Source organism: Aulonocara sp. 'chitande type north' Nkhata Bay, linkage group LG20 (assembly GCF_057382095.1).
Source record: "Aulonocara sp. 'chitande type north' Nkhata Bay isolate Kocher_YH1m ecotype deep benthic linkage group LG20, A_spYH_male_GT1.1, whole genome shotgun sequence".
Lineage (NCBI taxonomy): Eukaryota > Metazoa > Chordata > Actinopteri > Cichliformes > Cichlidae > Aulonocara > Aulonocara sp. 'chitande type north' Nkhata Bay.
The window spans coordinates 12159495-12186072 of NC_141363.1; the positions used below are offsets into that span (position 1 = coordinate 12159495).

The 26578-nt window shown below is 39.5% G+C and overlaps 1 protein-coding gene across 3 annotated transcripts in view; it reads right to left on the reverse strand.

Moving 5' to 3' along the window:
- Nucleotides 1-512: 512 nt before the first annotated feature.
- The window catches only part of trim33 (tripartite motif containing 33), a 31732-nt gene continuing 5666 nt past the window's right edge, over nt 513-26578 (reverse strand). The window contains exons 2-21 of one of the 3 annotated variants that reach the window (XM_086276674.1): nt 24269-24387; nt 20085-20238; nt 19588-19720; nt 18276-18392; nt 18046-18160; nt 17343-17489; nt 16657-16774; nt 16179-16450; nt 15592-15786; nt 12577-12633; nt 12179-12379; nt 9745-9874; nt 9434-9497; nt 7860-8013; nt 7247-7677; nt 6792-6903; nt 6640-6714; nt 4084-4236; nt 1986-2036; nt 513-1264 (exon numbers count right to left, since the gene is read on the reverse strand). In XM_086276674.1, coding sequence (XP_086132800.1) covers nt 1043-1264; nt 1986-2036; nt 4084-4236; nt 6640-6714; nt 6792-6903; nt 7247-7677; nt 7860-8013; nt 9434-9497; nt 9745-9874; nt 12179-12379; nt 12577-12633; nt 15592-15786; nt 16179-16450; nt 16657-16774; nt 17343-17489; nt 18046-18160; nt 18276-18392; nt 19588-19720; nt 20085-20238; nt 24269-24387 — 3020 coding nt within the window. In that variant the 3' untranslated portion in view covers nt 513-1042. The remainder of the gene's footprint in view (nt 1265-1985; nt 2037-4083; nt 4237-6639; nt 6715-6791; nt 6904-7246; nt 7678-7859; nt 8014-9433; nt 9498-9744; nt 9875-12178; nt 12380-12576; nt 12634-15591; nt 15787-16178; nt 16451-16656; nt 16775-17342; nt 17490-18045; nt 18161-18275; nt 18393-19587; nt 19721-20084; nt 20239-24268; nt 24388-26578) is intronic. The other 2 variants (XM_086276676.1, XM_086276675.1) reach the window with 2 other exon arrangements.

Below are 26578 nucleotides of genomic sequence, written 5' to 3' on the forward strand. Positions count from 1 at the left end.
AGAAACGCTGAGGTCGGTGTCGGACTTCCTCTAAAGGAACAGTGCATCAACTCAAAAGAATCTATGAGGAAATTATTCCTTTTTACTGACTGAAGTCTGTTTAATGCCTTTCAGATACTTTAATGTAGACCTGGAATGATGAAGGTTTTAGGTTAATAGAATAGTTACTCACTCCTTTAGTTAATGAGCCTGCAGCTTTAGTAAGCCTGATGATGTGCCAGAGTAAATTATTGACTGCTGATGTTACAAATGTATCAAATATTGTCTGTATAGTCGCTATTGTTGCCGGTAAACATCAGGCTTTCCTTGTGACAGGTGTGTAACTGGACTGGAGGCTTTCTATAAAGAAATGTAGCTGTGACTGCTGTGAGCGGCACCATTCTGGACAAAGGAATATCCTGAAATCCAACCCATAACAGATCTAAACTAGAATTATCCGTCATCATAATGACAATACAGCAAACTCTGATAACCTCAAATCTATTCCACACAACACATTCTCTTTGTTATATTTCAAGAACAGGTTTTATTGATGACGCACCCAAACATTAATACGGCAGGAACACCTTCAGTGAGCTAGATTCTCTTATTTACACAACGTTTCCACAAAGTCATACAAATACTTGGTAGGCTTCTTGTCAAAGTATATATTTAATACATTAAACAGAACAGGGGGTTTCTTTGTTTTTATAAAGCAATTGTCACAACAAATCTACATATGAAAACGGATGATAGAAAAGAAACAACATTTTCCTAACTACTGCAAAACAAGTTCTACTTCAAAATCTTTCCAAGCGAATCTGAATGTCCATGAAATAATAAGGGAATGCAGCTCCTCCATCTTTCAGTCCGTAAAGAGTTCTCAGAAAAGCAGATGTCTAGTGTAGTTGAGAGTAATTCTTTCAAAAGCCAAGGATGAAATAAACCAAGCTTCTTTTACAGAATCTCTCATCTGTTTTTTGTGTTTCCTTTCTCCAAAGAGAAGTGTGGGATATGAGGAAGGCAGTTTTTCACTTCTCTCATTTCCTTCGTGATGAGGGTCTCACTTGATGTGGACCACTTTCTCATCCGTTTTCAACCGTTTGCGTCGGGGCTGTATGAAGTCGTCCTCGGAGTCGTCTGTATTGTCGTCCTCCTTTTCTTTTTCTTGCGGAGATTCGGGTTCAGCTGTTTCAGGAAAGCTTTGGCCTGGGAAGATCTCCTGCAACTTCTCCTCAAAGTACAGGCTCACTGCCTTGCCGGATATCGCCATCTCTGATCCCACCTGTCAGAGGAGGAAGAGGAGGAGGTGGGAAAAGGAGTGACATGAAGGAAGATTGTGTGAGAATGCCATTGGGCAGAAAGAATGAATAGGTTGAAGCGGGAAGGGGAAGAGGAGAATGAGGAGACAAATTAGATCTGGTTAAGACTTCTGATGGCGGGGTAACCCCGGCTCAACCTTGATGTACAGAGCAAGGATTTCCTGCCTCCCTGTCCCACTGTGGCTCCCTGAAGCATTTCCACAATAAATGGAAGTTGCAAAGTTTTAGTGATCTAATCAGCCAGTAGGGTCAAATATAGTATCTGACTATTTAAAGGTTGTTGAAATCCTCAGACGCTCACTATATGCACAAGGCACACACGTGCATGTCAAATAGAAACAAAAAAGCTGAAATGTAACAGCCTCCACCCTTTCCAAACAAACAAACAAACAATAAAAAAAAAGTAGTAGATAGGCACTGGATGCTCTATGGCTTACACGATAAAACTAAACAGACTTAAAGCCATCAACAGTCAAACAGAAACACTTTTAAACAGATTTATTTTGATTCTCCAAACACCCTCTCATCTGACATACTTTTCTAAACAGTGCGCAGTCAAAATGACACTTTAATCTTCATACATCATCTAAGGAAATTCTCTTCTCTTTAATAAAGGGGTACAACTTTTCTTGGAGCCTCAGTGGGAGGGGGCAGGAGATCTGCACTCCATTTGAAACTGCTTACCTGTGTATTAATCTGTTTCTCCTCATCATAAACCTGGATTATTCGAGACATCTAAAAAGGGGCAATAACATTACAACAAAGACAGTGAAGCAGCAGGGGGAAAGAAAAGAGTTCACAGCATAGGCAGGTAACATAATAACAGATCAGAAATCTGTTCGGGCCTTCTGTGCTCGAATACAAAAGTGCGTATCCCCATTACTGCAGAAATTAACAGCAGGTAAAGATCGCACAGGATACAGGAAGCCACACGCAGCTAGTGATAACTTTAGTGAATACAAGTTTAGCTCTCTGGCATCTTTTTTCCTGTATCAACAACAGTCACATTTCTTGTTTTAAAGCCCCAATTTCAATGTAAGTTTACATTAAAATGTAAATCGTACAGAATGCAATGAGAGTTATTTGTAAATCTCATAAACACAAACAGTGAAACACAGAAAACATCAAATGTTCAAACTGAGGCATTTTACTGTTCCACAAAACAATATTAGCTCAATTTGAATTTGATGGTAGCAACACATCTTTTTTTTTTAAAAAGAAAAAAGAAAAAAAGAAAGTTAGGACAGGACCATGTTTACCACTGTCTAGCATCCCCTCGTGTTTCAACAATAATCTGCAAACATATGAGAACTGAGGAGAGCTGCTGCTGGATGTTGGGGAGAGGAATGGGAGAGGAATAAGCAGTCCCATTCTTATCTCATGGAGGACTGTAGCCTGCTCAACAGTTCTCGAATTTCATTGTCATTTTCATTTCCACTTTGTCTCACTCCATTTTAAATGAGCGTTGGCCCTGAGGAGACAGAGTTTCTGGATCACGTTCATATGATTTTTTTTTCCATATGTGTCAATTTCAATGTCATCACCATTTTTAGTACCACTTTCTCTTCCAGACCTTTATTGGCCCCATCCAAGCTGTTTTGAGACCTGTTGCTGACACCAAATTGAAAATGAGAAAATAAGTCCCAGTTTAAACATTTTATGTTTTCTATGTTCCATTGTGAATGAAACATGGGTTTATGAGATTTACAAATAAATGCATTTTGTTTTGGTTTTTTTGTTACACAGCATCCCATACATTTTTTAAACTGGTGTTCTTTCTCTAACAGAAGCGCATCTCTGATGTCTCAACCACTGGTATGTAATAAATGTATCTTTGGAAGCGACCACAGCATTTAACATGGGCACATATGCCATCAAGCAGCAGTGAATTCCTAGCTGGTCACACCTTTACCATTTTCCTCTTTCCTGACTCTCCCCGTTTCCCAGCTATACTCACTTCTATCCAAATGAAGACAAAAAAAAATGCCAAAAACGATAAACTATAAATGAATGACCTAACTTTATATTTTGCGACTATCATAATCACTGGAATGACTCACTGATATTTGGCAACTCTCACTGAAAACCAGAAAGTATTACATTCCAGCTAATCACATGATGTTTTGACCAACATCCTTCACAGATGAGAACCATACTTGCTGTTAATTTCAGTCACATTATATTACACTGCATCTATATAGTGAAGCCATGCTACAAGGCTCAGTGTTCACAGTCAATATTAGCCAGAACTGTAGTCCAGACTTCCTGATAAACCACCAGCATTTCAGTGCCACGAAACAACAAAAATAAATACATCCATGTGTAAAAATGCATTATTTCTCCTAAGGAGAATGTAGATGAACATTATGTGAACTGTATTAAAAATAAACAGGTAATCACAGCCATCCATTAAAAAACAAAAATGTGGGGTTTCATTATAACGCAGACGGTGTTAACAGTCACACGGTGTTCTTGCAGCCAGTGTAAAAAGAGCACAGTGACACTCACTCCATCCTTCAACAGCCAGTGTTAGTGTACGAAACTGAACACACTCTACCTAAACACCCAATTTCCCCTCGAAATACCAGGCAGTGTTCATAATCAGGTTAGACAAATATGACGGTTTGCCTTTTATTGTTTGACCATGAAAATGGTCAAATAATTCAATTTTTTGAATCGGCAGGCAATTCAAATATCAAACCATATCAGTCTAACCCACGTCTGCATGCACACACAAGCAGATGCCATTCCCTGAAGCAGTCTCAAGACTCATGCTGCTCACCTCGTTGTATTTCGCACAGTTTTTGAAGACCAGGCGCATATTGGACACAAACTCCTGGACAGACTGGTAGTACTGGGAATTCCGCAGCTGCAGCTTCTTCTTCACCTTCTTTAGGTCCATGGGCTGCTTGATTATCTTGTAATAGTTGGGTACCTAAAAAAGCAGGTCAGATAACATCTCAAATTATTTCACATGACTCCAAATATTTTTCTTTTGGTGAGACGTAAACAACGTTTTTAGATTGTAAAGATTTTAGAATTTAGAGATTTCCCCAAACCCCAACAGCAGATCAGACGTTTAGAAACAAAGATGCATTTAAACACTGTCATAACCCACAACTGTGGTAGCAGTAAATTGCAGCCATGCTATAGTGCAGTCCAATATAAATGGGCATACAGCAAAATGAAACCCATTATTAGCACAGCATGTTTGAGTAACTTATACCGAATACATGCCAAAGAACATGTGAAATAATACGGTACAAATACATTACTTTACACAAACTTGTGTGGATTTTGATATCTGTCGCAGGAGATCCTACCCTTTGGACCTAGTGTCGTAACTTCTAAATTTCTAAAATTCTAAGGACAAGAAAGAGCAATGAGAGGACAACCTCAGTTTTTAGATGGCCTCTGGCCATGAAAATCAAAATACCACTTCACTTTTAAAAATGTTAAACTTTTTCTTTCAGCATTTCTGCCTGTATTTGCAGCTTGACAGTAAGGACAGGTAAGAAATGTGAGGCGAAAACAAAGAGGAAGACCTGCAAAAGGCAGGTGGCTGGGACATATAAATGCTGTGGTCACATTGGCATGTGCTGCAAACCACCAGAACACAGGAAGATCCCTCCCGAAGAATCAGTTAAAAATATAAAAGGTGGTTCTATATGTGGTAATAAGAGCCTGACAAGAACAGAAATTTTTCAATACATCAGAAAAAAATTGTAAGAAAAAAAAATTTTAAGCAAAAAAGTGGGGTAAGTGTATCCACTGAGACCACAAGCTACCGTCAGTTCTACAGTAATCGTATGGGCTCAAAATGTGGTCATAAATATTTTGTACTTGTAAATCGGTTTTGTACTTGTAAAAAAGATTTGTATGTGTAAAAAAAAAAAAAAAAAAAAAAAAAAAAAAAAATTGTGCGTGCGTAAATAAAGATTTGTATTTGTAAAAAAAATTTGTGCGTGCGTAAAAAAGATTTGTGCGTGCGTAAAAAAGATTTGTGCGTGCGTAAAAAAGATTTGTGTGCGTAAAAAAGACTTGTATGTGTAAAAAAAGATTTGTGTGTGGACTTAGCCCAAAAAAACCCCCTGCAAGTTACAACTACGAATTTTGACCCTATTTTTCTTCCTTTAAGCTGATTGGTCAATGTCATGTCAATCACAAATTAAACAATCCAATCAGAGAACAGATGGGTTCGGCTGTTGGAGGGGCACTTTTTTGAACTGCAGGTCCTTGAAGGGTAATCTCTATATAAATATCCGATAGCAGTTAGGTCCCCTTACTTTCAGCAGCTGTTGAAAGGAAAAAGTTGTGGTATATCAGTGGTTAGAAATACATTATTACTTTAGGATTAGTTTAACACAACGCCAGGGCTGACCCGGGACCATTGCTGTGAGTCACAGCGCGCAGCATAAAAGTCCTTTCACATCGGACGCAGGATGTGCTGCTAATGCTAACTGCTAACTAAAGGCAAAGGATCCAGAATTTGCTGCTGGCTGCTGAGCTCTGTGAGTTTTTGCAGCAGCTCTACCTGTGCTAGATGCACCTGCTCCTTGTCGTTTTTATCTCTGACTTTATGTGAACTACAATAGTTTGTGGTGTTTTTTTGCTAGTTCTTTAAATGTTCAATAAAAACATGTATGCTAATTCATAACGAAGAAAGCTTTGTAATGAAGACTGTCATTTCCAAAACGCTGCCCGCCCCCACCCCGCGGTCCGCAGCGTTGTTGAAAAGGCTGTGGAAGTCCCTGTATTAAACACGTAGTCCTGTGACACAAAAATCACCAAACTCGGACGACCACACTTTTTTCCTTCGTGGTGATGAAGGAAAACGCTGGGTTGGCATGTAAAAGGGCATTTATTCCCTTCAAAGACCTGCAGTTCAAAAAAAGCGCCCCTCCGACAGCCAAACCCATCTGTTCTCTGATTGGATTGTTACATTTGTGATTGACATGACATTCACCAATCAGATGAAAGGAAGAAAAATAGGGTCAAAATTCGTAGTTGTAACTTGCAGGGTTTTTTTTGGCTAAGTCCACACACAAATCTTTTTTACACACACACAAATCTTTTTTACACACGCACAAATTTTTTTTTCACATACAAATCTTTTTTACAAGTACAAAACCGATTTACAAGTACAAAATATTTATGACCACATTTTGAGCCCATATAATCGGACATTTATTAATTTTGGAAGAAAAACAGAAAATACAGGAGTTAATGTCAAACAACACACGAAATGAGGAACAATTAAATTTTGCTAACAACACAAGGAAGTAGAATCTTCACAGCAGCAATGGTGGTGCAGCACAGCTGACACAGTGCTACTTACAGAGCTAGGAACAGGTTCCCTAAAGCCCACGCTGAGCTCATGACAGAAGATGTACAGCAGGAGGCGTTCACATTTCTGAGGACGTAAGAAGAGAGAATTAGTTGCCTTGTATCAGTCACATCAATGTGGATTACTGTGGTTGTTTTACTGACCCTTTGGTCCTCAGCACTCAGGCCCGGCTCTCCTTTGCCCTTCCTGCTATCATCACAGTACTCTATTTCAGGGTTGGTTATACTCCGACAAAACGTGCAGAGAAAGTCGCCCCTGTGACACACAAATAACACACAGCACATTCAGAATCGCATGGAAGTGTGTTTGGGGGTTTAAAGAGATCAACGCGTCTGCTGGTATCACAGCCTGTGACTATTATTCGGCTATTATATTACTAATGTCTTTCTTTTTTCTGTTGCATCTGTGACTTCCTGAAATCCACCCAACTACTTTTTATTTTAATTTATTGTGCTTTTGAAGTTTTATTGCATCTATGTTTCACAGAGTGACCTTGTAAAAATAAGATTTTAATCTAAAGCATTTGGGAGATCTGTAATCTTTTTTTAGGGGACGTCCAATCAATAAAATAAAATAAAACTCCATTGTAATCACTTACTTTGGAAATATTTTTATGGTGGGTACATGGCATTTCATGTGAAACACTTTGGGGCACCGGTCACAGCATAGCAGATCACCGCCATTGATACAAACAGCACACCAGTCTTCATTTGGGTCATCCTCTTTCCCTTCAACATTCCCGGTTCCAGTAGAAGCCTCACTCCTTTTGGTTTCTCCCCCCTTATTTGAGTTTCCATTAGTGAGTGGAGCGACTGTCGTGGTGCTGCTGCTCTCTGTGGCTGACGAGGTAGTGGAGGTCATTGTGGTTGTGGAAGAAGATGACGCGGCTGTACTGGAGTCATTGAGTCCAGAACAAGGTGTCTCAGACTGAGGTTCCGTTTTGATGCGCTCGCCTAGAGCCTTGAGAGCGTCTTGGCCTGCAGATACAGCTCCCACTACAGGATGGGGGCTGTTCTCTGGACTGCTCATCTTCAGGGGAAAAGCACACACAAAGCAGTGTTTTAATGCAAAACGACAATATTTGACAAAATAAAGACACTACTCTAACTAAATACAGCTTTGTCAACAGTGTTATCATATCACTTTTCTGTTGAATTTGCAGTGCTGTACTGCAATATGATATTATCACATTACAACTGTATATATCATACCATGCAGGCACTCCTTCCAGCATCTTTCCCCCGCTCTGTCTTCAGAGAAGAAGCTGGACAGCTATAGCTGTCATCTGTACCAGGCTCCTGCTTCACCGTCACCTGCTCCACTGCTGCTCCACCTCCTGGCCCTCCCCTTCCTGCAGAACTACAGCTGAAACAGATAAAAACAAACCAAATTTTATCATGCTTCCTCATTTATATATAATTGACTTATTATGAATAAACCTGCATAACTGGAAAAGAACATGAATTTTGTTCTGACCCAGTCGTTTTTGTAAAGCATTATTTTTAAATAGATAGGCTAGAGAGGGTTATTTCATTTGAAATAACTTTTATTTGTTCTGCACTCTTATTTTCTCTGTCCAAACAAACCTTTCTATTAATAAATGCAGAACAAAAACGCACGATTTCTGAATCAGAAGAATGGAGATACAAGAAGGAAAATGCAAAGTTGTCTGACTCCCGTTCCAGACCACATACAGTTCTCATGTTAAGATGTAAATAACATAGCAAAGATTAAAATTACAGTTGCCAAATTTAACATCACATTTAACAGTGAAAACACTGTGAAATAGAGCACCTTTAATACATCTTGCCTAGGAGAAGCAAAGACTTCCTGAAATCCTGGATCTACAGAGGAGACACTATTTGTTTTCTGGTGATGCTCTGATAGGAGCATCATCTTATATCAAGTTGAGTGCAGCTCAGACTTTCAACAGGTGACTAAATCAGCCAGTAAGATGTATTTGTTTTAATGTGGTTGTGTTGTCAGCATTTCAAAGATGCTAAAGAGTCCTTCAATTAGTTTTAATACATTTGTCTGAATCTCAGCACACAGCAGACTCCTGTACACTCATCCTGTGCATTCATCCTGTTGCCTCCATCGGCACTAAAATCATCAGTGTGCGAGCATTTCCACTGATTGCCCAAACTATAACAGAAACACCGCTTATCTTGAAAGATGAGATGGTACAAAGAGTAGTTGCTATTTATCCTCCACAGTTTTCTTTGTCCATCATTTTTACAGAGGTTGCTTTTTTATTGCATCAGCCAAAATCCACAATTCTACTTCACATCTTTGTACAAACAACAACTCATCAAGCATTGTTGACTGTTCTGTTCAGTCATTTTCTTTACAAAGCAATTTATCACACCCATTTATCAGGACATTTTCTCCTGAGTGAATGATGTTGCCATAAAACAGAAACAATAGTCAATACATCCACAGCAGATTTTTACTTAAGCTCCTCACAGCATCAGGATTCAATCTTAATCTAAACGACCCCTTTTTGTACCTAAGCTGGACCGGTTTAGTGTCGATTAGTCCAATTACTTTTGAGCTGATTACTGCACATATAAAAAGCATTTTCCCACACAGTTCTTTCAATATTAAAATAATACCACAATATATTCATATTGTAGATCTTATATGATTATATTATCGCTACAGATGTAAATGATATAAATGAAAAATTTTACATTATTATGGACCCAACACTATGCTAAAGGTCATGGAAACACTTGTAAATCCTTTCTCCTTGCTAATAAAATTTTGACTTATGTTGTCTTACCTGCCCCTGCTGCCTGTGCTGGAGTTGCTGGAAGGCCGTGCTGGCGTATGGGAATTAGACACACCTGCAGACATAAATGAAACAAGGAACAAAACATCCATGATCACCTCTTTCTCTTTCTCACAGCACTTAAGCAGGGAAAGAAAAGAAAGAAGAAGAAGAAAAAAAAAAATCAGTGTCATTTAGATCAAGGGCTAAAAATCCAAAGCTATTAATGCCGCCCGAATATCCCATAGACTGTATGTGATTTAAAACTGCAACAACGTTACAAATAAAACATTAAATGATATTTTAAAAAGACATGCGGATACCTGAAGATCCAGGAGAGTGTGTGGATAGTCCGGGTGAGGGGTTCATGTCCACTGAACCCAGCTGAAGCTTGCTGGCTGTGATCCCGCGATACATAAGGTCTCCAAGGTAGTTGGTACCTGCATCCTCCAACTACAAAAAAAGTATAGCGATAGAGAAAAGTTAGTGAAGAGGCCAAAAATAAAAATAAACAAATAATGAAATAGTGATATCCAACCAAGGTAAACACCACCAGCTACAGACACATGTAATCGCAACTAACTTTACCATTCCTGGTCACATGACACATTTTATGTAACTATACAAATTCACACATTGCTCATCATGTTTTCAAATATCTAATTTATGAGTTTTTTTAATCTAAGCTTCACAGATATTAAACATCTTTCAGTGCTAGTGATTATTGTTGGGTCTGTGTTTCCACAAGCCCCGCTGGTTTAGAGACTTATTCATCATGAAGAAAACAAAACAGTCAGCGATCGATCGATGTACTTGCAAGGGAGGCCTCGTTGGCGTCTACCACAAAATGACCCCAACGATGGCCTCCGCTTGCTGCCTTTTATTGGGAAAACAGTTCACACAATACACATCACAGCAAAAGCACCACCCACGTAAAACCCCCAAATGGTTACAAAGACAAGGCACTATGCGTGTGTATGTGTAAACATCTGTGTGCGTGTGATACCTCCTGCTGACCAAAAGGGTCATAAAAGCAGGAAGCAACATCACAAGAAACAGATCTTCCAGATAGGATGTGCCTGTGATAAAACACTACAGCCCCCGCCCAGAACCTCGAGAATCTGGGTGAATGAATTCCTTTCATCACAGAGTTAAAACAATGTAGAGATGGTAAGCATAAAAATGACAACATTTAACAATTCACTCTAACAATTATACAACCAGAAAACAACATATACAAACTTTATACATTTTAATATTTATTGCGCAACTATTTGCGTTTTTTTTAGTGCTGCGATACACAATTTCCTAACAAAGAGTTAACACACACTCCTCAGCCTCCCTGGGAAAGTCTATGCCAGGGTGCTGGAAAGGAGAGTTCGTCCGTTAGTCGAACCTCGGATACAGGAGGAACAATGCGGTTTTCGTCCTGGTCGCGGAACACTGGACCAGCTCTTTATCCTCTCGAGGATACTCGAGGGTGCATGGGAGTTTGCCCAACCAGTCTACATGTGTTTTGTGGGCTTGGAGAAGGCATTCGACCGTGTCCCTCGGGGTGTCCTGTGGGAGGTGTTGCGGGAGTATGGGGTGTCTGGCCCATTGCTACGGGCCATTCGATCCCTATACGACCGTTGCAAGAGCTTGGTTCGCATTGCCGGCAATAAGTCGGACTCGTTCCCGTTCCTGGGCTCCGCCAGGGCTGCCCTTTGTCTCCGGTTCTGTTCATAATTTTTATGGACAGGATTTCTAGGCGCAGCCAAGTGGCGGAGGGCTTTCGCTTCGGTGGCCTCAGAATCTCATCTCTGATTTTTGCGGATGATGTGGTTCTGTTGGCTTCATCGGGTGAGGGCCTCCAGCTCGCACTGGAACGGTTCGCAGCAGAGTGTGAAGCAGCGGGAATGAGGATCAGCACCTCCAAATCTGAGGCCATGGTTCTCAGCCGGAAAAGGGTGGAGTGCCCACTCCGGGTCGGGGATGAGTTCCTGCCCCAAGTGGAGGAGTTCAAGTATCTCGGGGTCTTGTTCACGAGTGATGGGAGAAGGGAGCCGGAGATCAACAGACGGATTGGGGCTGCAGCTGCAGTAATGCGGATGCTGCACCGGTCCGTCGTGGTGAAGAGAGAGCTGAGTGTAAAAGCGAAGCTCTCAATTTACCGGTCGATCTACGTCCCTACCCTCACCTATGGCCACGAGCTGTGGGTAGTGACCGAAAGAACGAGATCGCGGATACAAGCGGCAGAAATGAGCTTCCTCCGAAGGGTGGCTGGCCTCTCCCTTAGAGATAGGGTGAGAAGTTCGGCCATCCGGGAGGGGCTCGGAGTAGAGCAGCTGCTGCTCCACATCGAAAGGAGCCAGCTGAGGTGGTTCGGGCATCTGACAAGGATGCCCCCTGGGCGCCTCCTGGGTGAGGTGTTCCAGGCATGTCCCACCGGGAGGAGGCCCCGGGGCAGACCCAGGACACGCTGGAGAGATTATATCTCTCGGCTGGCCTGGGAACGCCTTGGTATTCCCCCGGATAAGCTGGAGGAGGTGGCTGGGGAGAGAGCGGTCTGGGCCTCTTTGCTTAGGCTGCTGCCCCCGCGACCCGGCCTCGGATAAAGCGGATGAAGATGGATGGATGGATGGATGGAGTTAACACATTTTATATAATTTATACTGATTAAAAAAAAAAAAACAATGTAATGAAATGTAATGTAAAGAAATGTTGATTGTTAATCAACTTTATTTTGAAAACTGAACAACAATAAAATGTGCTTACCTGAATGGGAGGGATCTCAGGTACGCAGGGCAGGTTCTCGGGATTGGTGACGGATGGGATGAGCTCAATAGGACCCATGGCAGGGTTTACAGGGCTACGGTGTGCGTGGGCGCCGGCCATACTAGCACTGGTGGGACTCGTGGGATTGGCATTATGCAGGGATGCAACCGGAAAAGGTCCTGCATGCCCTGGATTAGAATGCTACATGGAAAAAGAGAAGGGAAAGTATAGAGGAAAAGGAGGGAGGAGAGGAGGGAAGCAGGTCACTCACTGAGGTTTAAATAAGAAAAAAAGAAATCTTTGTTGTGCAAACAACATTGCTGCATCATCATGCATTTGAATGACCACACATGCTGCACAAGACAAATTAATGACAAAGTAAGAAAAAAGTGCCAAACCCCTGATTGTAGTAAGAAACGAAACCTTTGGTGGCTCATCTCAGATTCTATAGACATCTGGACACAAAGAAAAAGGGGCTGGATATAGTGGAGCTTCTCTTACCTAGTCGTGCATGCAGGCAGCAAATGTACATTTTTATATTGTAAATGGTATTTTATACAGTAAATGGTATTCAAGAAAATTAATGTGTACAGATACACTGGAGAGGTAGTGTTAAGCAGAGCTGAGGAAGTCCTTTGCAGCCTTCTCTGGAACAACAGTTTCAGATTTCCTTTTCAAGGAATCATTAATGGTGTGTTTGGATGTTATACTTCATCAAATTTAATTATCATTTGTGTGTAGAAAATTGAATTTAAAAATTCATTTTTCCATAATAGCACAGCTAAATTTGAAATTAAAACCTGAATGACAAACAGTTTTAAATGGACTTTATATAATAACCCTGGCTTAATTATTCTAAAAATCAATTAACTGCATTCATTTCAGGACAAAAAAAATGTTTCGCTGCTTTTCTGAATGAATAAGACTGTTAAATTTACGAGAAAAGGTTTTTACATGTGTATCTGTTAAAAATCTAACGTGTTCCTTTCCTTTAACAGTGGCTTTTCAACCTTCTCTAAAAACCCAGTTATACCCTGCAATGCATGCATCATATAGAATTCAATTTACAGGCTTTGAGTTTTATTATTTATATTTTTATATTCAATTTTATTTTCAGTTCAAGGAAATCTACTGTTAAAGAGCAGTTCATTGCTCATTGTTCATTGCAGGGAGGCTGCAGGTAGAGAGGCAGGGTACACGCTGGACAGGTCTGTGACAAGCTAATACAGAGGGACAGGTGATCTTTTACTCACATCACACCTACTGCAATTTAGAATCGCCAATTAACCTAATATGCATGTGGGAGGAAGCATGAGTGCGCAGAGGAAACCCAAATTGACACAAGGAGAACATGAAAACTCAAAGTGCTAACCACAATGCTACACTAGTAGCATCTCTTAAAGCCAAAGTCAAAGAAGAGACTCAATAATTGCCTTACTTATTCATGGTCTTAACATCGACCACAATAACCACGATTTTGGTCACAATCCAGCAGCTCTACTCACAACTAAATAAGTATTTATGTAGGGCTTTATATCCAACATCATCCAACAGCAGATTTCTTATTTTTAGGAGACAATAATCTTTTAATTAACGAAAATTGACGAAAATAAATGTCAATTTTCTCCTGAAGGTGAATTCCTTGTGCTTCTATAAAATACGTTATGCATTTTAGCAAAAAAAGAAAATAAATATTACATTTAATAGTGCACACATATATACACAACACTTGCTTTTGAATTTTGCTAAAACCTTAACATTTACAGAGTTTACATTTCTTAAATTAACGCCACTATTCACCCAGATAAGCTTTAGTGATTCTGTTACAGTCATACATGAAAGCAGATGGCAGAAAATACACATCTAACAGCCCGTTTCCCTCACAGGAACCTTTGTTGAGACTTCAATCTTGTTTCCAGTGTTAACTGCATGACTAAAAGGTGTCATCACATCACAAATCGGCCAAGTACACAATATATCAAGTCTGGTGTCTGAAACCATTGAAGTAAGAATGCAAGAAAGGGATGAAGTGAATTTGGATTCAAAAAGAGAAAAGGAAAAAGTGGTCCGCTCTCTTTGGGCTCATCTGGTTAAATGATGATTATACAAAAAATAAAAATAAAAATCTGACATTCACAGATATTATCCTTATTTTCTATATGGCTTGCATATAATTTGATAGATTACAGAAACTTTTGTTTGCCCCACAATAAAAAAAAAAAGAAGTAGCATCTGTGAAATTATGTCCATTTTTATATTAGTGGGTGACATAAAAATGAAGAGATTTCTATGTAATGTGATCAGTGGATATTGCAGTGTAATTAGATTATTAATATTTTATATTCTTACATGAAAATGGTAGTTACATTTTTCTAATTCAGTTTCTTCTTGCACATACTGCAAATTGAACTTCAGCTTTGATTAAATGATGTAATTTAACCATGCTACTATTAGAAGAGTGAAGATAGACGGCTGCACCATCGGCTGTTAATTTAAAATGAATATCCATCTATGAATCAATGACTTTTACAAAAATACTGGCGGTTGCCAGTGGTACCCCTCAGACTTCTATGAACTTCAAAATCTTACGTCAGCTTGTTCTCAAGTTATTGCATTCATGAGATTTGGTGACTCGCTGATCTAGAGGCCCAGGTCAATGATATTCAAACTAGTCAGAGATTTTTAGTAGATACACCTTTGGCATCAATTTGAAACTCATATGTCATTTCGTTCTGGAGTTATCACATTAACTAACTTGGAAGTTCATGAGGCAGACCCGCCAGGGTGACAACAATAACCCATTAGCTTAACGAATCAGAGGTACAAAGACACCCATCAAGATCAGTCTAAACTCAGACTGATAAAGGTGGGGCTGATGTTTTCTTTGGTAAAGGTTGAATCTGGACAAACACCCATAATTGTATTGTTTAGGAAGTCCTGATAGTGTCTTATAGAAAAAACGGTGAGGTTAATAATGTTTGAGAATATTAAAAATTATTAACCTCAAAAATGCCTTTATTTCTTTAATACTAGACTTTCTTACTTACACTCCTACACTACATACACACACTCCAATTTATTAGATGCTCAGGCAAGCAGACCTGACCACCTGGTAGATAGGTTGCAACAGCAGAGCACACTGGATGCCACTCCTGTCATGTCCTTGCAGGGGCTCCCCCCCAAATAATATACTGGATATTGTTCAAACTACTTTCTTAAGTCAGCTATCAGGCTGCTTAATATCAGCCTTGCTCTGTCTATCTATACACGAACGGTATTAAGAATGGCATTTTTGGTCAAACAGCTGTTTACCAGTCACATTTAATAAATTAATCTAAATGTGCCTTACATAATAAAATTACACCTGTTCAGCTATTTCCATGTAGTGAAACTAGAGTGTGTTTTGTACTGACCTGTCTCTGTAGCTGCGGCTGCATCATCGTAGGATACTGCTGTCCATTATGTCTCGGCTGACTGGTGGGCATTCGACCCGGCGATGGGCCAGGTAGACGCATATGGTGTGAGGAAGGGTACAATGGGGGGCCCGGCCCCCCATTCATACCCCCAGGCCCTCGTGGTATCTGCTGCATACTGATGAGTCTTGGGGGCTGGTGGAAAACAAAAACAAACCTTACAGACATATTCGACTCCTGTTCTAGCAAACATGGTCGCCAGAGACATGTCAATGATGATGATTAATGCTCATATGGCAATCACTTCAATCATTTATTCTACGGAGACACTTCAACTACTACAGCTTCTCAAACTTCTAGAATTCTACTTATTCCCAACAGGAAACATGTTTTTAAATTAAGTCTCACTGAACTTTTTTGTCTAAGTAAATGTTTTTTGCCAGATTTGAAGCCAATAAAAGTATTTAAGAGGTATTGCAGCATCCATCCACACTGCTGACACAGAGGTTTAGTAACACATTATTTTTTGCTACACTAGATTTACAGTTTATTCCAAAATGGCCCCTTAGCTGGGAATGATTTCATACCTGCTGCTGAACCATGGATGGGCCTGCCTGCCTGGATGCAATGCGCATCTGTTGCTGTATTTGCTGCTGGTGTTGCTGCTGTTGTTGTTGGTGCTGCTGCTTCTGGTGTGCATAAGCTGCCTGCTGCATGTGTTGCAGTCTGAGTTGTGCCAGGTTGATCTGTCCTGGGTGTTTGCTGGGGAGACCTTGAACTGGGGATATAGGTGGTCCGCTTACCATCACGGCGCCGGGCGGCTGTGCAGGTGGAGGTGGTTTCTCAATAACCAAATTACCTAAAACAAGAGGATGGAGGCCAGTGAGCTGAATTTAAAGAAGCACACGGAATAAACGATCCCTTTATTTACTTAGAGCAGTGTCTGTCACGTAGAAATAAACAGCTTGTAAGAACATTAGACGAAATATTCACTAGAACAAATCAATACTTAATGCACTGACATGGTAGTTGATGAGGTATAATTTGGGTATACATTTCTCTCACCTAGATTAACCACATTTTTGGCCCAGAAGGTGGGGTCACAGAAGAAGCGCACAACTCCGTTGGCCTGGGGTGCTGGCTCCAGTCTAACTTTGAAGAGCTGGCGTAGCTGATACAGGATCTGCATGCATTCATGCACACACAGAGAATAATGTTCTTCAGTTACAGAGCCTGGCTAAGCAAGCAACAAATATTATGTTTATCAGCAGGCCCTTTGGGAGCATTACTCAACAATCCCACAACAAATTTATCTCAATTATCACATTTGCTGGCTATCTTGTGGTAGGCGGTTAAATTCACATGGCAGAGCCATCCATCCACATACAAGGGGATTAATTTTGCAACTATATCAATACAGCTTGGCCAGCAGGGTACAACAGGGACAAAAATACTCTTCTTAAATTGCTCCATTACATAGAACCACAGGCAATAAAAACACTAACATACAAGCTACCATACCTCCTTATATTAATTGCAATTCACACGTGATCACGATCATTAGGTCATGTGACTAAAATATTCATTAAAAGAAGATCAAACACTTTATATAGTATGATTCTTTGGATGTACGGGGCTTTGGCATCCGCTTAAAGCCAAATCCAATGCTTTTTCAAGTCTGCTTTGTTCAGGCCATACAGTTAGCTCCACCATCTCCACTGCTGATCATCTGGAGCTCTTGAGAAACATACCAGCCTCTTGCTGTAGAGCAGTGCTGTGCTGCTGCCAGTAGTGATGGCCCAGTGGCAGAAGTTGAGCACATGATGAATCTGTTGTGCCAGTTGGGTAGTGTCTTTATGCTGAGCCACAAGCCTCATACTGCGTTCTTTGGTCACACTCTAAGACAAAAAGAGAGATTATATTGGTTAAGAAATTGCTACTCAAAGAGTCTAAACACTCCAGCTGAATGAATAAGTCATGATCAAGCCAAATCTCCCTCAAGGCAAAAATAAAGCACATGCATGGAAAAGGATTAGATCCTTAGATTTGATTAGATTAAAATCTAACAATCCCTGCAGGTTGCCTGGGTTACTGCGGTAGAGTTTAACAGAAAATAGCAAAGAAAAAAAATAAGAAAATAGGCACAATACATGAAGTGTAGAAACACAATGTGAAAAAGGTTCCGCTAACAAAATGCTTGCATCTATGAGCCGGGCTCCAGACATAAAAACTCTCGAAAAGCCTTTTGCCAACCACACGTCTTTAACTGTGCAATTTCAGTGAAATTACTATGTTTCAACGCTGTTACAGTGAGTCGCCTGGCACAGCCTGAGCTCTCATAAATTCGTTCAAGTACTGCTGCTGTAATTTCAATCCATTCCACCAAACCAATTATGAATTTGCAGCAAATTATTAAGTTCTGATCCAGACTAGCTTCCACTAATATTCTCTTACCTCCAACTGCTGCAGCAGAGACTTGCCCTTTTTGTTGATTTCATTTATAAGAGTAAAAACTGCAATTTTGATCTCATGCTCCACCTTCCTGTGTGTCTCATTAAGTTCTTTTAACCTGGGTTAAGGTAAGCAAAAAGAGGACACAAATGATTTACATAGAAATACCAGCCAGAAGTATATACATCCCCCAACTGTGTCAACAGGTAGCACTGGTTATGAAAAAGTCGCACCTGCTTTGCACCTGAGAGACAGAATAATGGACAAAGTTCTTCTTTTCCTGTAATTTGGCCATAGTGGTCTCAATGATGCTTTTATGGTTCTGGAAAGCCTCTTCCAGAAACTGGTACCTGGGAGTTGAAAGATAACATCAGGAAAAAAAATATAACAAATGACACAGTACTCAAAGAACACCAAATCATACACGCACAAAATAAGGGTTCATGGCAGGTTGAATCACCATGAACCATGTTTACTTGTCGTTCTTCTTGGCTTATTGCACCCTTAAAGTGAATTAGCAAGACATGTGCTCAGAGCTCATCAGAAGAAGCCAGAGACGCTGACTGTTTTATATTGTGGATTGTCATTTATGCTTAGAAATATATACTCATACATGCTTAGAGTTATATAATCAATTGCATATTGATAGGATGTCTGATCCTTAGTAGTCTGCAAAGACTGTGTGTGCCTTCCACAGGGTTCTGGCATGCACACACATCCTAAGGTCATGAGAGAGGTCGTACCTTCTCTTACTGATTTATGGTATAGGAGGGACACCTACTCTGTATATGTTTAAGTATAAGAGCCCTTTGTTTAGGTGGACCGCTGGACTCCTGGCACCAGCTTTGGGGAGCATGCTACACATGCTTGGATTTCCCCTTGTGGGGAAAATTAATTTATTAATTAAGTTATTCTATTCCTGTTTTCATGTCCTGTTTTATGACCACTGACATTAAAAGTATCACTCCTCATTCATTTTCACAGTTGCTTCAAAATAAGTGTGTAGATAAATACCTGGGGGGTTGCTAAGATAGCTGCTGAGTGGGAACGGTTGTTCTAGATAGACTTTGATACCATCAAGTTGCAAACAACTTTCAATTAGAGGGCAGACGATTTATTAGTTTTGTGCAGATAATGGAAAAAAGGGTTGATGTTCCTAAAGGTGAGTCTCTCTTTGGAATAATTGAAACTGATAAGCATAATTTGATACAAAAACAATATTCTCATTATATTACTACTGAATCCTAACCTGCTAACCTGTAAACAAAACATTTTAAAGCCTCATGGCAGTATGTACATTAAATTTGGTGTGTCAATATGAAAGAGGTCCAAAATGCCCAGACACCAGTGGCTGCCAGCAAAGTAGGCAATCATTCTTAAACCTTAGTGTGCTGGGTTACTGCAGTAGCCCAATGTTAGGATTATTGGGGTAAAAACAAAAACACACTGTGCAATTAGTCACACAAGATAGAGACACTTTACCACATAAGAAAGCTGAAAGACAAGCAGCTGACAGATGAAAAAGGCATGTGCATGCTGAGCTACCTGTGCTCCTTGTGCTCCAGCAGCTGGCAGTCCCTACAGGTTAAAGTGTCACATGTCTCACAGAAAAGCTTCAGTGGCTCCTGCTTGTGGATGGGGCAAAAAACGGGCCTCTGTTCTGAGGTGCTGACAGACTCTGTAAATACACACCAGAAGAAGACATCATGAACACTCAGGAAAATAGTGATACTGGCAAGGAGTGAAAATGACCACAAGGAAAAAAAACAAACAAAACAACACAAGTCAATGGAAGATCAAACAAGACTGCAAAGAAAGAGAAAATAAGAGAGAAGCTATAAGAAAACTAGAGATTGGATCCTCTCTCCAGCCTGAGGGGTTCCATCGAATCCATGAGATCTGCAGCACTATTACCATGGCAACAACCAATTAGCTTTACCACAGACACTGCATGTCAACTACTGTTTGCCTCGTTCAGTCTTTTGTAATGTTAGCCTCACTAAGTAGCAGCCAAAACTTCACTGTAAGAGTCGGAGTCTTACCAGACGCAGCATCAGCATCCTCCTTTGTACGAATTTTGTGGTCCTTTGTGATTTTCACCCTCTGGTGGGCCTCCACACAGGTTTTACACAGCCACTCTCCACACTCCACACAAAACCCTATAGTTCCTGCATTGTCCTCACAACTTGTGCACACCTTGGAAAGACAACACCAATTAGCACCTAAAACAAAGTATCAAAATGTGGTGATATCATACCAACATCATAATCTAGTCTTCTTTTTTTTTTTAAACACCATTTTTGGGACAATGTAACATTTTGTGCTACCAAAAAAAAAAAAAAAAAAAAGTAATAATCCACCATTATAAAACATATTTTGACAAAGCATGAACTATCAAATTCTCGCTCTATGGCGCAAATACACCAAAGATATATTAATACAGAATTATTCTCACAGTAACTCTGTTTTGTAGGTAACTTGTTAAAACTGACAATAGTTTACAATTTATTTTTCTAACACTAACATTAAAAATAAGTGAAGGTTTAATCTTGGAAAAGTGTGAATTATACACAACTCTAAAAGGTGTTGGGGTATTTAATTCTGAAATGTTGTGGGTCATTTTAGTGGGTCACGAGGTGCAGGAGTGTGGTTTTACTTGCAGCAGTAAAAGAAAACCAATGAATTCAAACAATATTCAGCTTCTTGACTGCAACATAAATCTGCATTTTTAAGTTTTAAGGATGATCTGGTAGTCAATTTTGTGTCATCACTGAAAGATACTCATTTGTTTTGACAAATAACTGAAAATTAAAATAATATGATTACAACTAACTAAGTCTTCCACATTAAGATACTGGCAAAATTCCTGTTTGAAGAATCTAAATGACTCTTCAAGACTTGTTTTGGGAGACTGAACTAATGCCATTTTCATATGTTTTTAACGGCATGAGGATGGAAAGCCGGAGTGAAATTAGAACCTGAAAAGGTATAATCCAGATAAAAATTACCTCGTTTTGGTAAGCTGTTTGCACTTCCACAGATCATGTAATGCACCTCAGTTTTGTCACTTGCCAGTTTTAAACAAGAACTAAATAGGATCATTCTGATTCATGTACGGACTTTTAAATATTACCAAACCCAGATTACAAGTACTTTAACTTGAACGCATCTACTTTGAATTATTGTATTTATATCATGACAAGTTGAAAATATTGAGGAGAACAACATGTAGCATGGTGTAATATTGCTAAAAGAAATTTTATGTAAAAAAAAAATTATTTTTTTTTTGGGGGGGGGGGGGGGGGGGGCTGTGTAGGTGTCCTTTAAATTTTGCATTTAAAGGACATGTATCAGTTTGACAGTCTTGTAACACTGTTTAAGAGTTCTAGTTTTCTTTCTTGACAACCTTTTGATTTTGACTTTGGTTTATTTTTTCCATTGTAATCCAGTCTGAATCAGGGATTATGGTAATCCTTGATATTCTGGATCACAATAATCATTATCCTGTTCAAACTAGAGATTTGATATGGATTAAAAAAAATTAGCTGGGTCACCTGATCCTATCTGATTACATGATCCTGTTGTTCCTTTGAACTAGATTTCAGGATTTGATCCTGTCTGATTGGATTAATACTACCAGATTACTTTTGAAAAACTGGACCCTGGTAGGGGAAATTTAAAATCCAGCTGATATTTACAACTTCCCTAACATCTAAAGATAAAGCTTCTGAAAGGAGCCTTGGTGTTTTTACTTGGCTTTTATCATGTCACAGGTCACAGTGTGGAGTTTGCATGTTCTCCCTGTGCCTGCTTGGCTTTCCTCGAATTTCTTGCCACCGTCCAAAAACACGTGTGTTAAGTTAACTGGAGATTCTGAAATGGTTGCAAGTGTGAATGTGAGCATGGATGATTGAATGATCTCTCTCTATTAGTGATGTGATAGACTGATAACCTCTCTAGGGTAAATCCCGCCTCACACCCAGTGCCAGCTGGGACAAGTTCAAGCTCCCCCACTTACAACCCCAAATTGGATAAGTGCTAAAGCAGATGAACATTCACAAAGGATTTAAAATAAAAGCATACTAGAAGGTACCATCGCAGCCCACAGTTCTTCAGGAACAGGTTTACTGTCTCACAAAAACTGGTTTGAAAAACAAAAACAAAAAAGAAAAGAAAAAAAAAATCACCATAGTGGGTAACAGACGGTTGAACATTAACTAGAACCAGAAGAACAGGTGTCAATTAGGGCTGTGCAATATGACCAAAATCTCATATCCCCATATAAACATTTCTTATCCCGATAATGATATATATCATAAAGATTTCACATTTTCTGTAAATTCAGTGAATCTTCGGCATCTTGACTTGTGTTTTCAGCTGGGTGTCATGTTCCTGGAGTTGAGTGTTTTGACCGATGCATGAAACTATATATTTTTAGACGTAAGTTCTAACGGCCGCCATTTTCTTTGTGAGAATTTATTACACGGCGTGTTGCGGGGAAAAGCTTGTTCTAACATTTGAGCCTAAGGTTTATTTTTTTACCACCTGATAGCTCTTTTTTGCTTCTCATTCGTAAACTCTCTCCATGCTCTTTCAACTGATACTTTCGTAGGTGGTTGAAGAAGTTTGCCGTGTTTGAGTCTGTGGTGGGGACCGGTTTGTGGCATCATTTGCATAGTACAGTTTTCTGGTCCGTGTCAGACTTTTCATTACCAAACCATGTCCATGCTACAGAGGTAGCCCCTCATTTGGAAATAAGGTTCTCGATTTGTTTTGACTGGTCCTTCTGTTTGGAGCTACCCGGTTCTTCCTCATCATTACTGGCCATGCTGGTATTCTCATGGTGACTATAAGTGCCATTTATAGTTACTTCATGTTTTTATTTGAGGTAATTTGTCCTGAAATTTGATGTTTGAGAATATTGTATTTTGTCATCATTTCAGTTTATTTGGAAAAATCTCAACAGGATCATGAGCTTTATTGTGAAAACAGACGCATAAAACAGTCACGTATCTGTCCATAGTGTGGTTATTTTAAATATAAGAGAAAGAGAGAACTTTGATAAATTAATATAGCCACTACAGTGACCATCAAAATGATGAAAAAATATTGCTGTAAACAGTGAATTTTGCGACACCACAAAATAAACAATAGCGTATAATATGAAACAATAGATGTTTAATATTGTCATATCGAACAGCCCTAGTGTCAATGTATACAACTTGAATGAACCTTAACTATCCTTCTAGTCACAAGAATTTTTTAAAGCCATGCCATTTACTGCACAACAGCAATCAGATGAACTCATCTGATTTTGGTAAATGACAGCAACCTGAAGTGGATATGCTAGCCTGGAGATTTAAAGTTGCAACTCTTAAACAGTGCACGTCTTGATCTGTGTGACTGTTGCTTGGCAGCCACCTCAGGACTGTTTACAGCTACTTATGTGACATTTCCAACTATTTATTGATAAACATCAATGAGCAACTGTGTTTAGAAACTGCAGCTTAGAAAAAGATCGAACATTTTCATACACGAAAAACTGAATATGTGCATCCAGTATAGTGCGTGAAGGAGGACTGTACTTGGGACAGTGAGGGGCATGACGTGCGACTGTGACAACATGGGTAATAGGTCGGATAGGAGGGACCTGCAAAAGGAAGAAATCTGTAACTAGTTGGCCCAAATTATTGCTGCAGTGGCAAATGGCTGCCTATGGATAACTTTTGAATCACGATTCATAGGCAATGGGACAGTGGAACCTGTGGTGGATGTGAAAATGGTTGAACGATACTGAGTTATTTCTGTTATTTTGTTTATCCAAATGCAGACAACAGGAATGAGTTGGTGTAACAAAGGCAACTCTGCATAATCAGATGAAAGTTTTTAACTAGTTGTTGAATATGTATTCTTACTCAGACGAACTTGTGGCACAGAATGAGCAAAATATAACATGTTGAATATGGGTCTGAGATACAACCCATTAATGAGTAATGTGTAATGAGTCTATATTATCCATGTTTACCAACTCACTTGAGTTAGTGTTACTGTATGTGCGTGATGTAATTTTCAGTTTTTATATGTTCACAACAAAAAGGACTGGATCCTTTTTGAGATTATTTTAAAGAAATTAAAAATTTCAACCTCAGTTGAGATCTTGCCAAACAGCAGACAAAAGTCTTCAAGCACTGGTCCAAATACAAACAAACCAACCATGTCTACATACCTGTGCAGCTTTTTCATCTGATGTGCTGGTGGCCTCTGTAGTATCTTTGACAAAGTAGTTGTCAATAATATCACTTTGCTTGTAGTCCTGGTGGCAAACCGAACACCGCATGACATTAACTAAAGACAGAAGAGAGAAAACAAGGAGAGACTGGGGTCAAAGAAAGTCAAACGTTCAAACACTGGACTGCAGATCAGGTCTTAAGCAAAACAAGTGATACTGGCTGATATTTAGGAAAAAAAAATGGAAACAAGCCAAAGCAGCAGTCACCATCAAGGACAGGCCCATATCCAATTTATGACCTGGCTTATTAAGCTAAGAAAAGTCCTGTTTCAAATAAAAGGGAATAATAACCGTCCTTCAGCAGACTGTCTTATAATTTCTTTTAGGTGAATTCCTGTTGTTATTATGAATTCTTGGCACACTGGAACATCCATGCCTATTCATGGAAGCTAATTGATTTAGTGCTTGTCTGCAGAAGATTCAATCTCATCATTCTTGGCATTTTATTAGCATATTAAATCACATGGCCAGAAAACAACGACTGTTCCACTTAATCATTTTATCTGGTTTTGTTAATGGAATTACTGCTATAATCAGATGCCAACAAATAATTAGTTCAGCACTTTCCCACACAATTTCTAAATCTAATATTAGTCACAAAATGAAACTTAAAATTAATTGGTGTAACAGAATACCCCTCCTCTACCTCATAAACCTATAAATCCCCCCACCCTCCCTCAAGCCAGCTGAGGTATAACCAGTGTAAACCGGTTTGAGCTGGTCTACACTGACTTGAACAGCATACGGCCGGTTTGTGTGAGCTCCAGCTGCATGAGTTGTTGTGTGATTGGTTGTGAGAACAGATGGACTAGAACTGTGTTGAGAAACCCACACAACCATACACAAAAGTACACACACAAAAACAAATGCACCACACTGATGTCACTTTGAACTGGACCTCAGCTCCACAACTCTATATATGCATAAACAAGTAGAAGCTTATTTTAAACTGGACAGGGCTCTCTGTCAAAAAAAAAAAAGAAAAGAAAAAGAAAAAGAAAATGCGAGGGGAAAATAAAGCTACAGCATGCTAAAACACACACAGGTTGATTCAACTAATTAAATTAATTATCCAAATCCAAAATTATCCTGCAGAAGTAACTTGCATTAGTAGACAACAACAGGTTAACCACAAGTGATCCAGGCAAAACAGATCCATACCAAGAAGATTAAGTCTGGGTATGAAGCAAAGCTGAGCTTAAAAGTCCACATCTAACTTTGTACATCAGATAAAGCATTACTCAGTAACACCGTCAGCTACTTTTGGATATTTCAGTAATTACATCTGCAAGAACCACTACAGCACAGTTCACAACTGTACTGCAGCCCTGACCCTCTGTCAGACTGCAGGTGCTAGCATGTTTTGGCAATGGTGCCATGCAGAGAGCATCGTCTACATGTGCACTGTCAGCAGGGGGCAGTGTTAAAAAAATATTTTGGAACAACTTTTAATGTTGGCTCGTCTTGTGGTTTTGCTCAGAAGAGCAACAGAGAAGTCATAATGCACCAAGAACTTCTTTGCAGTGAAATGAAACCGAGCAAGAAAAAACACAGTCCACTGTAACCACTTTCTGATATGTGACTTTTGGCATTTTGGACCTCTTTAATATGAACTTTGCCATCATCGTTTTTCCTGGTTGTTTATTTTGTGTTATTTATTTTGAAGACTGCACTCAAACACATTTGCATTGGCTGCATCCATCACTCTGGAGAGCCAAACACCTACAGACACAAATATAGTTCAGGTCAATTTACCCAACAAGGGTCTGAAATGCAAATGTCTGAAATTATTGGGTCTCATTACTGGGTTTGCCAGCTAACTAGTACATAGTCTGTATTGATATGAGACAACACTCCAGCACAGCCACCATCCTGTGTCCTGCCTCTTTAAAGCTGTATCCAGGCAGCTCACTCACCTAAACCGAGTATTTCCAGTAATGTGTGACCACATTTGAAACAGACCAGACTTTCTTGCTTTGTGCTGGATATGAGAGAGGAAAACTGTGGATACTATCCCAATCTGATTCTCCCAAACTTGTCTTATGTTCATGTGTGAAAAAAATTCATAATAAATTACAACAGCTATTACAGCCAACATTATAAATAAGAAGTATAAAGGTTCAGACACAAGAATGAATGAATGAATTCATCAGCATACTTATCTATTAACTTTCCCCACATTAGTGAATGTGACTTCGGAAATAAAATAAGAAGAAGACATGCCAAACCAATTACTCTTTTCTTTTA